We start from the raw sequence: 14,997 nt of genomic DNA, 5'->3' as shown, positions 1-14,997 counted from the left end.
GGTTTACCACGCCTTTATGGCTTTTTTATATTTTTTATTAATGTAAACTATGATTTTATGAATGTGAAAAAATTATGCGTCGTTCCGCTGGAGCCACCGATTTCAACCATTCCATTTAGGCGTCCAAAATACGTCGTCCCGTTAGAGAATGCCCGAGGATGAGGAGGAGGCACGCAACTTTGGGCGGCAGACACGACAGGGACGCGCGGGTTTAGTTGGGTGGCATCGGCTTGCGTACAGTCCCCGGCGTGGCCGTCCACGTCCAGGGGGAGATTCTGGAGAGGTGACGAGGCGAGACGCCGTGTCGAGCGACGCGCTTCCCGTGATGCCGCCGGAACGGACGGACCGTGTGCATCGTCGGCTCGTCGCATCGTGCCTAGGATGAATGGGATGGGGCCGTACTACTGGATACAGCCGGGACGAACACCATGCTTTTAACCTGCGCCTCGGAGTGGAAAAGCTGCTTTCTTCCTGTCGGATTGGTTAACCACACCGACAGATACCCTTGCTCTCTTTCTTTTCTTTCTTTTTTTTTAAAAAAAAAAAACAGGATGCTCTTGCTCAATGATTTGCATGAACATGGTACAATTCAATCAAGGGAATAATATGGAAGATCCGACAAACGGCAAGGGATAGAATTAGAAATCTGTGCATCCACATACATGAATTTGGAATTGAGGGGAAATTTTTCGTGCCTAAAACAAAAAACTCGAAGTGATTCAAATTGCTTTCGGTTGATGACTAGGGTTACATCATCAGTAGATTGCGACGGATTTCGACATAACCTTTGTTAAAGTCAGGTTTTCTTTTTCAAACAAAAAAACTTGGATTCAAAATATAACTTTCTAAGTACATTCAAACAATATTTGATTGTAAATAAAAGAGAAAGATAAGTAATTCACAAAAATAGAAATTGCAACTATTTTCTTATATTCTGCCTTTTGCAGTCATATTTTCAATGTATACAAGTTTAAAAAATGTTGCGTATCTACGATCCTCTTTTCCACGCCCATTTTCCAAATGTGGTCTAACCATGCTGCGACAGGAAGACCCAAAGACCATTGTGCAGTTGTCCTTTTTTTTTATTAAAAAAAAAACAGTACCCCAGTTTTTTTACCGTATTGCTTTTGTGACAGAAACAACTCCTTCAGCAAGGTGTAAGACATATAAGTAATTCTCGTCTCAGTAAGCTGGGAATAACAAATGTTCCAGCATTTCTTTAATCAAATGTTCCGTGGCTACTGGTTTCTCTAACAGCTGGCCGAGTGGCCAAGACATACGGAGAACGAACAATCAGGTGCTATCTACAGATGATGACTTCACTAGCGATCCATTCAACATACTACGGGTTCATGTCCTTGCCTAGAATGCAGTGAGATTCACAGCTTAGCTAGCCATGGCGCGGCCAGACTGAACCATACACATCCTTCTTCGTGTACCTCCGATCCCACGACCATGGGACATCTGAAAATAAAACAAAATGTTAGGTTTTACAGCCCAAGATATGACAGTCATTCATCATTATGACATCAGCTAACCTTCAGCTCCGTACAGCCGTGGAGGGAGTTGATACGGCACAGGCAATTTGACAACTTCTGTAGTAGATGGATCTGTTTCTTCATCACCTTGCCAGCAAAGTGTGACCAGCTTGGTCTTGATGTTCTTACCAAGGGCAAGTTTATCCTGGGTACAAATGCGAGTAACCAAGGCTGATGAAAGCCAGATCTACAAAGCGATAATAGAATAATAAGAAGGAACGATTTGGTACTACTCCCTCCGTTCTATATTAATCGACGCGAATTTACGTACAAAGTATACAGTGTCCTGGTAGCATCCTGCGTCAATTAATTCAGACCCGAGGTAGTACCTGGTTTGACCAATTCTTCTCTGTGCATGAAAATTGTGGCACGCACTGGAGAGTTTTGGGCAAGAACAATACACCCAACTGAAAGTAGATCAAATAATAAGGAAAAAAGTCATGATCCCATGATGACTGTTCAATTATTCAACTAGCAGTGCTTCACATTGAAGTTCTGTAATCTAATGTGGACAAAAAATAATAGGAATGCAACAAGCATCATAATTTCGGTACCTCATATGACCGTATCATCAGCTGCGTGTTGTTCTTCTGCAGTGCACCCCAAGCAGCTTTGCTTAAATTTGATGAGGTAAGCAGAAACCATCTGATGGGGATATACAAGATTTTAGGTAAGGAAAACAATTTACCCCCCTCTACTATCAAATGAGTCCAGATTAGGCCCTACACCAGCTATTTAACCTCCTCAACTTTGAGAATCGGTACAAATCACCTATGGATGGTGGTTTTCAAAGCTCATTGCTGTGCTAGCTATTTAGTATGCGGCATCCTGGTCAATTTATTAAAGAGGAAAACCAATAGAGAGAGGAATATAATGGATTTTTTAAATATATGCTCGGTCAATTTTTAAGCTTACTTGCTGGCATGACTCAGAATATTCTGATGGAGCGAACCTAGCTCAGTGAGATGCCATGTAAGCAAAACCATTACCAATACCATCAGTGCTGTGAAAGTCGCACTAGTTTTGAAAGATGACCGTGTTGAACAACTAGTTTTGTAGTGGATGGTCTAATCTGGACTTCCATGAAAGCAGAGGGGTTAAAGTTGACTTTTTTTTTCCTTCCAATAATGATCATCCAAGAACTTGCTATAAGAACTTACGCAATATTTTGACCATTGTAACGAGTGAAAGTTTTTATGTGAGGCATAGCACGGCTGATACAAAAATCAAGATGAGAATATCAGTTTCAGTCAGTAGTAAAAGAACTTGGTTCAAAAGAAGAAAAACTGAAAGATTCAGAAAGTAAGGATGCCAATCTTTTGCAGTCGATGTCGATATCAACTAAAGATGTTTACTTGAACTGAGTAGTCCAGAATATATAGTCATAATGATTATATTACATACTAATAATACTACAAAGAAGTTGTATTTTTCAGGTTATAATGGGATCATTCATTGCAACTAAAGCAAAATCCACCTGGTAGAGGATTTTTAAGACCTTATTTTGCCAAGCACTCCAGATGCAATGAAACTAGTAAGTCTCTACACCACAAAGCCACAGGCATGCCATGTAGATCAATCTTCTTGCTTTAGGTGTAATGACAGAATATTGCAGGATAAAAAGAAACTCATCTCCATCCTTTAGCTCTATTACTCATAATACTCCATTACTTGGAAATATGGAATAGAAAGCTTTCTCTTCAAGTGCTATATCTTGGCAAAAATTAATTTAAAGGTTAGTTAACACAAATATAAAGGCCAAAGAACAACAGGTATCAGTGTATACTTACTGCCAAGTGCCAAGTTACAAATCTTCCAATCATGGCTACCATGGGAGAAAACTAAACAGCCCAAGCAAATCTTCTTGTGACATATGGCAAGTATACAACACATAAGGGATTAGCTACATAACCTACTGCGCTGTTCTGAAAACTAAATGAATCTATAGTATGGAGCAGATAATTTGCAGAATGGGTCAATAACCGGTACATGACATCCTACTGGATTCGTAAACACTAAAATTTCATTGGACCAACATGATAGCTTTAGCTGCAGGAAAAGAGAGCATACCAACGGCCTACATGGTCTGCTTTCCACCTGGACCAATATTTTCTCAAGAAATCTTTCTCAACATTCTTCTGAGGACTTGGAATGCAACTACCAGCTGCATACCCCTAATATGAAATATGGAACACACGCAAAAAAAAGGTCAATAAGATGGTAAGGGACAAGACAAATTGTTATCATGGATCTTGCCAATATTGATCTAAAAAGTGAACACAAATATTTTATATGTTTCTACTATTTTGGCACCAGCACTGATTCCAACAAGATCAAGGAAGACCAAACAATGGGTTATACCTCTATTGAACACCTAACATCCTCCACTGTAGGCCAGACAATCAGTGGTTTACCGATACCCAACGGTGATCCATCCTCTGCTTTACCAGCTGATAACGAGCATGCAAACTCACTCATCCATTTCTCATCAAGTGAACCCAAGGAAGAAAACTGGACCCAAGAAGAAACTCATGTTACACATCCTTCAAGACATTCAAACATGATGAGTAGTAAACGACAAATGCATTATAAACTTCTCAGACAAATGAAAAGGAGTATGAATGCCAGATGTTTTTAGTGAAATTTATCAGGAATACAGTAAGTGATAGTATTATAATTGTAAGGTAGTGCATGATGTTAGTTTCATGCAGACCACTCATTTTACATGCTCCTATAGTACAACATAAAAATTACTATACTTGCTATGCTCTGTTGTCCACCAGTACAATAAATGACAGCTTAATACTGAGTGCTATGAAATTGTGAGTCAGGTACTGATTTTTCCAATACACGACAAGGCTGCTAGCCAGGCACCAAGTTTGGCAGCATATCAATTTAAGTTGTTTATTTAAAAAAATCATGGATAAAGTAAAAGTTATTAAGTTTATTTATCACAGCTTGCCAAGTTGCATGCCCTAACAAATTGATAGATGGATCGCAAGGAAACGTACCTGATAAATAAGTGGTGACTTACAAAATTGCTTTTCAAATACACACTCTTCAAGAACACTCCTAAGCTTCATATGGCCCCACCTTTTCATATTGGGGCCCACGTGATAACCAGGAACAGACCCGATCAACCTGACCTGCAGAAGTTAGCCGAGACTAATTAATGATAACACAAGGGGAAAAGGTATGAGCTACATGTGTGCTATAGTGGTCAGATATGTTTCAACATTTAAGTATAAACTACAGAAAGTAGCCGCACAATCATGGTTGAAGAGCAGTGGCTGTTTTGTAGGAATTGGGTGCTTGCCCAGGCAAGGGTGGAAGACAAAACAACACATCACACCTTCTAACATGTAATGCAGTCATCTAGAAAAATGCATGGTAAGATTAATTTCAAAAACTGCCACAATGGTACAAGACACCCAATCAAAGGATCTAAAAATGGATAATAAATGGAACATTGCAGTCATTTTGTATGAATGTGGTATATAGCTGGTAAGAGAGGCAGCAGACTTTCAGATGAAGCGGTATATGATTCACAGTGCACATAGATAACATAATTCAGTGCTAGTGGCCACATGATTTAGAAATTGCCATCATTTATCAAGCAAATCCAGAGTTAATAGAATCCTAGCACAAAGTCAATAACTGACATTTAACAGAACGCTACTTCATTTGATAAGCCAATGGCCGTTTTCTTTTCATTTCCCTTTTCATCCTATGTAAGGATAATAATTTGAAAAATGAACACATGTTTATGATTCAGCGTGTCTCACTGTCTCACAAGGCTTAAAAGTAAATGCAAGATTAAAGAAATATACCAACCGTTGAGCTACTATAATCAAATTTCCTAAAGAATGCTGCATTGATGTTGACATCACCAGCAACTGGGAGATTTAACCTGAACTCAGGCCACTGCATCATCATAGACAAGATAGAGTTGGTCAAAATTCAACTACAGGGACAAAGTAATGCAAAGTAGCAGATGGAATCAACTATAGGGAGGGGTTTCTAACAGGCTAAAAGCTAGAAACTTTCAAGATAAGCTATCTCGATATGATCTGTGAAAGCCAAACAGTTCAAAGATACTAAATTACACTAGGATTTATCAGAGAGAAGGATAAAAGTTGCTACAGAACAAAGTTCCATGCAAGACCAGATCATGTTTCATGATCTGTAGAAAACCCATTGAACTTGTTTAAGTCATATTTTATGATGAACGTGAGACATGACATCGGTTATACACGACTGACTAATTTTCGCAACAGATATGATAAAAATCATGTACTAAGTACTATGTCATTATAATTATAAGTTCATAACAGATCAGTGTTTCCATTGACTCCTAGACCTTAATCCGACTGAAAGCAAGTAAATATTTCCCCATCCAAACTACTTTACTATATCCATAAATATATTATGTAGTAGTACACCACCAGATACAAACACAAGTTCCTAGTGCCTATTATGAATGTTTTGACTTTTTAAAGCTGCACATAGTTATTTACTCCATTCGTTTTCAGGTAAGGTTGAGTGACTGTTCCTTTCAATATGTTGATAATAAATTTCAAATTTGAAGGTACTGAAAATAACAATTAAGTTATTGAACACAATGAGTGTATTGAAACAAGAGTTTTTTTAGGTGAGTATTGAAATAACAATCGATTAAATATTCTAGAAGCAAAGAGAATACCATGCTACCTTAAGTGCCCTGAGATAATCAACCAGGTCATTCTCAAAAGAAATATTTGTATTCATATCATTTGCATCTTTCCAGGGAAAATCTTGCGTCCATAGTCCCTGACTTTTGTTATTCCAGTCAACATGTATCAAATTTGCAGTGTGAACAACAACACGAATCCCTTGAGGATATACAAGCAGCATGGCCTTTGAATGATGTGTTCCAAATGAAATTGGGAGCGGAGGCTTGTGAAGGATCCAATTAGCAGGCTTTGATTTCTGTACCCAAGCATGCAGTAACATGAAATAAGAAAATAAAACAAGATAATGAATTGTTTAAGCAATTTTGCCACCTTCAAATGCTCCAATGAAGCACCATCCTCTCCATGGAGAACTAGGACATGTGGAACTTTCCTTAGACTTGGACATGCTGCAACATGGAATATCTGATCACATTACAAAATGATCTACATAATGAGGAGAAAAGATGCAATGGCATCTCACAATATATAAACCTAACAATCTGGGAATCACAACTTCACTAAGAAGATAGAAGAAATATTGAAAAAAAGACAACATAACATAAGGAAGGGTAGGTATATATATCTTGCTTATTTATGTAGTCTTGCATTACTGTCCAATATATTTAACAAGTACATCAACACATATAAGTTTTTATTCTTAAAAATTGTAATACCCTGATTTTTACGGATTGATTTTTTTTCTCTTTTCTGAAAGAGAAGGATGTTGCAAAGCAGTCAAGTTAATCATGGGATTGACGAGTAACACAGAAGGGTTGGAAAGTTAAGTTCCGATCCTCACAGAAATGGTATCAGAGCCGACGTTGACCTAATCGCGTGGCCTTAGTTAGAATGGAAAGCTATAGTACTCGTATGTTAATAAAAATATAGTTGAAAAATAATAGGTTTCCTTAATGTTACTCTCGCATTTACAAAAAAATTGTTGATGATTATTCTTCTCTTATTCAAATGTGCGTAGATGGCAGTACCTTCGACTCGGCGGATCGAGGAGTTTGGGCACCTTTGACAACAGTTTCGAGACATGTTGACCAGGTTGTGACTCTGGCCACACCATTCATACGCTCTGGAGTGAGGAGATTGTTGGAGCTACCTTAGTGATGTATCCAAATCATGCACTACGTGGAAGTTGCGCAGTAGCAAAAGGACATCAAATCACTACTGAAGGAGAGGACTTTAAGGATGCCACTATTCATGTCATTCACCGAGCGATGCATGGGATGGTTGTTACCTTCCTGGACGAGCTACACAACACACCTTCCGTTACTTTGCCTATCGAGACAATGGAGGTGTAATCCGCCAGAACATGATGTACCAGAATGAGGATGATCCTACGCTCGTTCGCATGACGTCGCTTAATTTTGGACTAGAGCGTCGCCTAGTTGCGGTCACTGGTATGTTAGACGATGTTCGACACCTTTGCCATCACTACCAGGACCGAGTTGAGACTCTAGAAGAAAGGTTGGTGGAAGCTAACACAACCTTAGCTGCTATTAACGCTGCACGTGAGGCTGCTGAGACTTGTGGAGGACGGCATCACTGGTGCTCACGTGGAAAAATGCCGCTGCACAAATCATGCTCATGGGCGAAGGACAAGAGGACCGCAGCAGGACCCTGCACCTAGTGCACAACGACGGAGGGCTAGGCACCATCCACGTATAATGGTTACTCGAACGAAGAAGAGCCTTCGTGTGAAGAAGCGTCGTCTGACACTTTGAGCCATCACACCACCAATGCAAGCCGACTAGTCCCGGGAAGAAGTGACAGATTGGTGGTGAGATGGCTCAAAGTGTCAGACGGCACTTTTTCACAACAGGCTCTTCTTCGTGGGGTAGACTTGTATAGGATCTATCTATTAGGTGAGATCATAGGATCAACTCACATAAAACATATTTTTATCATGCGAAAAAATCTGAAAATAATATACAACATACCTATGGATTGTATCTACAACTCCAAAAAAAATCAGCTCAAAATTTGATCTACACTTGAAGAAATAAAAAAGACAAATCCGACTATGAATAGTGTGAGATCTGACTGAATTCTAGTTCACACTATTCACACCTAAATTTGTCTTTTTTGGTTCTCTAAGTATATGTCGAATTTGAAGCTGCAACTTTTTGGTATTGCATATGTAACATATATGTGCGTTGTCATTTTTTTCATAATATTTTGAACATGTTTTGTGCTTCAAAAAATTTGTTCCTATAGATCCTATCTAAAGGGTGATCCTACCTAAGTCTTCCCCTCTTCTTCGTTCGAGTAACCATTATACGTGGATGGTGCCTGGCCTTCTGTCGTTGTGCACTAGGTGAAGGTCCTGCAGCGGTCCTCTTGTCCTTCGCCGATGAGCACAATTTATACAACGGCATTTTCCACGTGAGCACCAGTGATGGCGTCCTCCACAAGTCTCACCAGCCTCCTCACGTGCAGCGTTAATAGTAGCTAAGGTTGTGTTAGCTTCCACCAACCTTTCTTCTACCGTCTCAACTCGGTCCTAGTAGTGATGGCAAAGGTGTCGGACATCGTCCAGCATAATGGTGATCGCAACTAGGCAACGCTCTAGTCCAAAATTAAGTGACATCATGCGAACGAGTGTAGGATCATCTTCATTCTGGTACATCATGTTCTAACGAATTACACATCTATTGTCTCGGTAGGCAAAGTAAAGGAAAGGTGTGTTGTGTTGCTCATCCTGGTAGGTAACCGCCAGCCCATGCATTACTCGGTGAACGACATGAATAGTGGCATCCACAAAGTCCTCTTCTTCAGCACTGTATCGGTGTCGTCCTCTTGCTACCGCGCGACTTCCACGTGGTGCATGATACAGATACACCACTAAGGTAGCTCTAACAATCTCCTCACTCGAGGGCGTACGAATGGTGTGTCTAGACACTTCTGGGTCACGGTTGTAACCGAACCTCGTCAACATGTCTCGAAACTGCTGTCAAAGATGCCCAAACTCCTGGATCCGCCGCGTCGAAGATACTACCATATCTACGCACATTTAAATAAGAGAAAAATAATCAACAACAATTTTTTTGTAAATGCTAAATGAGAGAGACAAGTAACATCAAAGAAACCTATTATTTTTGTCAACTATATTTTTATTAACAAACGAGTACTAAAGTTTTCCATTCTAACTAAGGCCACGCGACTAGGTCAACGTCGGCTCTAATACGACTTCTGTGAGGACCGGGACTTGACTTTCCAACCCCCCCTGTGTTACTCGGCAATCCCATGCCAGGATTAACTTGACCCCTTTGCAACATCCTTCGTTTTAGAAAAGAGAAGAAAAAAACCAGCCCGTAAAAATCAGGATGTTACAAAAATTTGCTGCAACAGCTCAGACGAATGAGCATTCAACATTTATACACATGAAACAACCTAAGGAAGGTCACAAGGCAATAAGCCAATAACCCAAATGACTCGACGAACCAACAGAAAATGGCCACTCTGATTGTCTGGATACAAAAAGGTACCCTATGATTTAAGTTGATACTAGCATCGACCAAGTAAGAAAATGGATTCATACCAATGAAAGTCATCCCATCAAGAAAGCATGAGTGCAATTCAACAGTCTGGGCATAAAATATTATTCATTAATAATGTAGAGAATTATTTCTCAATATAGCGGAGGGACTACAATTCAGCCAATACAATGAACATAAGTGGTGCAATATAAACATGACATTTCAAACAATCTAATGAGTTGTAATAATGCACACAGTAGATCCAAAGAACTGAAGATCCCCAGCGTTTACTTTTTGAACCTACCAAGTGGCGTCACTATACCATTAAAAAGATAAAAAGTTTACTGTTTGATAATAGTTAGCTTTACCATACTAATGTAAAATCAACTTCCATAATAAATAACTTACCGGTAAGCAACCAATCAATGTCGACCATATAATTTGAGAGTACAGCAAAAAGCACATCACCCTGGCAATTCATTCATCATGTAAGAACTTAAAGATCAAATCTGACAATGCAGGAAAAAACGAAACAAATGATAAACTACGTTTCTTTGAGATCTTTTTTGTGAAATGCCATGGAATAAAGATTCACTGAATGACAAGCAGGAAATCCGCGCATGTTTATTAAAGGTCAAGGAATGAGCTCCCATGCAACATTTATTTCATAATTTGATTAATAGACCCTATTGTAAACAATGATGTCACATGACCTGCTAAACAAAATTAACTGATCTCTCAAGTAACTTCCACTAAAAGTGTTCGTGCTGAATGATACCTGAATGACATCCTGAATGGTAACTGCGGAACTGTTAGTCCATGAAGGAAGACCTTGGACACGCATGAGTCGAAAAGTCAATGGGAGTACATCTTTCAAAGGACCGGCAGAATGCGTTCTCTTGTTATTTCTCTCAGAAGAACCAGCACTATCAAGTGAACTTAATGCTTGACCACAAGCCATGCCAGGAACAGATGTACCCTCTTCTGCAAAACTTTCCTGATTAGAGTTCAGCAATGGGGTCAGCACCAATGTTCGCATGAAGTTCAAATTCCACTTGTTGCATAAAAAATATTTGCAGATTTTCCAAACAAAAGGAGATAGAACAAACTAATGAATAAGAATTATGTTTGTTGTACAAATATATAAATATCCACCGCTCACATAAACAGGGGGTGACTATGGCACAAAGTAGAAAACACTTTTTATGTCAAAGAAACTTTATGGCTCATTTCATAAATGTTTCCATTTTCCCTTTCATTTATAGCTAAGTGATGGAACATGGAAATTGTGTTCACTAGGTGCACAAAAGAGGACTCCTGTACCATATTGGAATAGTCCATAATTGCCCAGTACATGTAGTTGCAATCCATCGGCATTTGAAGAACATAAAAACAATATTCAGTAAAAAAAAGCGTCAAAACTAGTGTCATACATATATACATCTCCACCCACATGTTGTCCCCAAATTCGGAACCCCAAAGCATAACTATTAAATGTACTCCCTCCGCTCACTAATGTAAGACCTTTTAGCTTTTTTCGTAAATGCATGTATCTAGACACGTTTTAGTGTGTAGGTTCACTCATTTTGGTCCATGTCTAGTCCACTTTGAAATATCTAAAAGGTCTTACATTTGTGAACAGAGGGAGTATTATGGTTTCAATGCTGAGTAAGTAAATAATATTATATCCGGACTCTAGATAATTGCATAATTTAATTTGCCTTTACATGAGTAAAGTAGCTGAATGACATGAGCAGCTAGTATTGGTATATCTTTGCTAATAACATCAATACATTTTGGTATTATCAATGCGAAGATTACCAGAATATTGTGTACATAAGTTTATGAAGCTCAATGTGATCATCCAAATCACAACAAAAGAAAAGGAAAACAACAGAGGCTGATGAGCAAACACAAACATAAGGTTAATAATCACTAGCTTCATGTTGTCGGGTAAAGTACAGCTATATAAGATAAGAACTCATCATCATGTAAACCTAATCCTAGCCTAATTTTCTCAATTAACAATAATACAAGGTATTGGAAAAAGATCATCCAGGCATAAGTTTCATGACAGCAAACAGAGTTAACTAACCTGCAATGTTCTTGCCAAAGCCTCATCTTCCATGACTTGCCGATTCCTCTTTGCAACTACGCTATCTTCCTCGCTATGCCTCTTTCCCTTCTTTAAGTCATTTGAATCCACTGAAGCGGAGCTTTTACGCTCATCACTCATAGCCACATACTTCATAAGATAATCGCCGGGAATAAGCTCCAGGACATCATCATAGATAATCTTGGCTCTACCCTGAGCACAAACCTTTCTCGCCTGCCCGTCTGACCGGACAACAATGGGATTTGGCCCCTCCTGCAAACCCATCGACATCGAACTAAACCAGCTTATTTTTCCAATCAGAATCAGAAGAAATTAAAACACAACAGCATGCCTCCTGCAAACTCACCACGACAACTTCGACGGAGCCATCCGCCAAGGCGCGCAGACTCAAATGCTTGCGGCTGACCCTCTTGTCGACAACCACCAAATTACTCCTCCCAACGACATTGGAACCCTCAAAGATGGGAATGCTTAGCAGTGAGGCATTCGATGGCCCAGATTTGCCTTGAGCGAAGGGAACTAGGGTCCCAACCCTTACCTACATATGCATAACCAACATGCCACATACGAGTCAAATACAATGCACACCATGAAAAAACAGTCGCGCGAAATGAGCAACTGGAACCCATCCAATCCGAATGCACGGGAAAACTCCGATTAGGAGACGGATCGCTGCACTGGAATTCGACCCGTTTCCAATCACGCATCGACCACAAAAATAATCCGACGGAGATTCGCGCGCGGGCGCTCGCGGAGAGAGAATGAGGAAGGGCAACTTACTCGGTGTGACGACGCCATGGGAGAGGATCGGGAGGGGGGCTCGGTTCTACCCAATCCTAAACCCTAGAGCCACAAGACTAAACCCTAGATCAGCATAGCCACAGGAGAAAGAGGCCGAGAGCGGTGAAGTGAAGACGAAGGCAGTCAGGGTGCAAGCGGGACCTGATGCGGAGGCCCGCATATTTCCCGCATGAGCCCGCAGCTAATTAGTGGGCCACCTGCGGCAGGCCCATATTTCTGGCGTGCGTTCGCGGAGACCGCTTGGGCCGTTTGTTTTCCTCCGTGCCAGCAGTTCCTTCGCTGTCCCAGCACTTCCTTCGCTGTCAGTTCCAGAACGTTGCACAGACCCTCTCCTTCTCTTTCAGTTTTTTGTGGCAGAAACAGAGACACTACCCTGATCCGTCTGGGCCTGGCCCCGATCTCCACAGCCTAGCTTTATATTTGATTACACATCAAACTTTATCACAGAAACCAAGTGCTAAAAAAATATTTACACAGGTCACCATGAGGTGCACATGATGCCATTAACTTTCATCACAGAAACCAAGTGCTAAAAAAGTTCCATTCCATGGGTCAGTCAAGTCCGTGCATACATTTGCTACACATCACTCAAAGTACACAATCTGAATCATGCAATTCTAGAGCTTGCCCTCTCCCAGTTGAATCTGAGATGCCTATTAAACAAAGGGAACTATGTATTTTAGGCTCTGTCCAATAATTCCTATTAAACATATGTTTGAAATAAAGAGAAATCATTATTCAAAAATGTACCCACTTCCAATACAAGAAAGACCTGAAGATCACGAGTACCTATAGTGTGCTCTTTTGCAATCAGTAAGAAAGAAAGTAATGCAGCACAACACTCCAATGAACACATCAAAGTGAAAAAGAATCAGCTTGTAAGTAGTATCACCAGAACGAATAACAAGCAATAGGAGCAGATCACGATGAGCCAAATAATATCATATGCCTGTGCTAGTTACCAGTGAACAATGCCAAACAAGAATGTAAACTGCAGGGTGAAACATGGTGATGGACCCCATAAGAGGCTGATCGTCTCGGACCTGTGTGCCAAGTAGTCAGGCTAATGTAGCGCTGGCGAAGTTATGGCTATTTTTCTGGCTCCTTTAAACCAGAAGATGTGAATGGCATACTATGTGCTTGTTGTGTCCTGCTTTGGTTGATTATTAAATGTAGTAAAATCAAACGGCTGTAAGAAAAGTGTGTATCGTCATTTCTGTCTTTCTCAGTTGCAGTAGCTGTGTGGTACTAAAATCAAACGGCTGTAGTAAAATCAAATGTATGGTAGAACATGTCTAGATACATGTGAATCTAGACGAATTTGATGTCCAAAAATAAAAGCAAAAGGAATTCCAAAACGCTCTTGGTAATTGACCTTGAACTGGGTTCGGTTAGTATTGACTCGCTGAACAATGATATCTACAGAGCCATGGCTAATTTGTCCAGATTGTATCATATGCCTGTGCTAGTTACCACTGAACAATGCATGTATAAACTGAGATGAACTACAGAAAAAGTCTGCAATTTTTTGCTACCTTGATGATGGTGGGGACGAGGGAGCTCCCGTTAGGCTTCTTGCTCTGCGGCCGCTTCCCGCCGCCCACGTCTATACGCATCTGGGCATCACCGCCGCCGTCCTTGCCACGCTCTGGTTCGCCGCCATCGATCTCTTGGCTGCCCACCCTCCCCACGCCGTCCGTTCCAGGAGGTGGTTCTCCGCCATCTAAACCTAGTTTGCTTGGCGCCGTTGCTGGCCTAGCCCGCGGCTTCCCGTCGCTGGCCTTGGGGGATGTTGACTGGAGAGAGAGAATCGAGGAAGGGGCCAAGGAATTCGCCAAGATGGGGGGCCCTGGAGGTGGTAAAGGAGTCGAAGGAGCGTGAGAGGCCCCCGGAGCCGGAGGAGGAATGGCGGCCATGGTGGCCGTGGCGGCGCTCCAGTGGGGGAGCCGGGGAGCCGAAGGAGGAAGAAGGCTCGGGCGTTCCTGGCTCGCTGCGATGTGTGGCATCTGCGGGCCGGCCCGCATATGCCGTTTCTTAAAAACAAAATCCGTGGGTAACTGCAGATGCATTTAACTGGGCCAAAATCGCGGCGCCGCAGACGGCCCGCTGCCGCTTGCAGCCTGAGAAGGCAGGCTTAAGCGGCGCACAGGTTCCCAGTTTTGCCCTCGAAAAATAACATTTTACACATAGATCCTTGCAGCCCTTGTCCCTCTTTCAGTGGTTCTCGATCGGCCGCTCTGTCCAGAGCCATCCTCAATAGCCCCGCACCAGGGCCAACCCGCCGCCGCTGACCGGAAACACGCGCCGGAGCTGCCTTGCCGGCCGCGTCGCCAAACCCGGCC

The 14,997-nt window shown here is 41.3% G+C and overlaps 1 protein-coding gene across 12 annotated transcripts; it reads right to left on the bottom strand.

Annotated features, from left to right (window-relative positions):
- Positions 1-1,135: 1,135 nt before the first annotated feature.
- LOC127333268 (tyrosyl-DNA phosphodiesterase 1) lies at positions 1,136-14,683 on the bottom strand. 12 transcript variants are annotated; one of them, XM_051359639.1, is made up of 16 exons: positions 14,191-14,683; positions 12,201-12,392; positions 11,834-12,106; positions 10,517-10,735; positions 10,147-10,207; positions 6,581-6,657; positions 6,249-6,506; positions 5,373-5,462; positions 4,550-4,684; positions 3,900-4,049; positions 3,609-3,712; positions 2,699-2,752; positions 2,093-2,183; positions 1,868-1,945; positions 1,539-1,683; positions 1,136-1,464 (listed from the first exon to the last, which is right to left on the bottom strand). In XM_051359639.1, the coding sequence occupies exons 1-16, from the start codon at positions 14,677-14,679 to the stop codon at positions 1,391-1,393; spliced, it is 2,490 nt and encodes an 829-aa protein (XP_051215599.1). In that variant the 5' UTR covers positions 14,680-14,683; the 3' UTR covers positions 1,136-1,390. The 12 variants fall into 12 exon arrangements, 7 of the variants coding, with proteins under 7 accessions (XP_051215599.1, XP_051215605.1, XP_051215600.1 ...); XM_051359640.1 differs by lacking the exon at positions 1,136-1,464 and having other exon boundaries at positions 1,544-1,683; positions 1,810-1,945; XM_051359645.2 differs by lacking the exons at positions 11,834-12,106; positions 12,201-12,392 and having other exon boundaries at positions 14,191-14,682.
- Positions 14,684-14,997: the final 314 nt, after the last annotated feature.

The sequence above is a fragment of the Lolium perenne genome, chromosome 2, assembly GCF_019359855.2.
Source record: "Lolium perenne isolate Kyuss_39 chromosome 2, Kyuss_2.0, whole genome shotgun sequence".
Lineage (NCBI taxonomy): Eukaryota > Viridiplantae > Streptophyta > Magnoliopsida > Poales > Poaceae > Lolium > Lolium perenne.
This window is presented reverse-complemented; position numbering and strand designations above follow the sequence as displayed.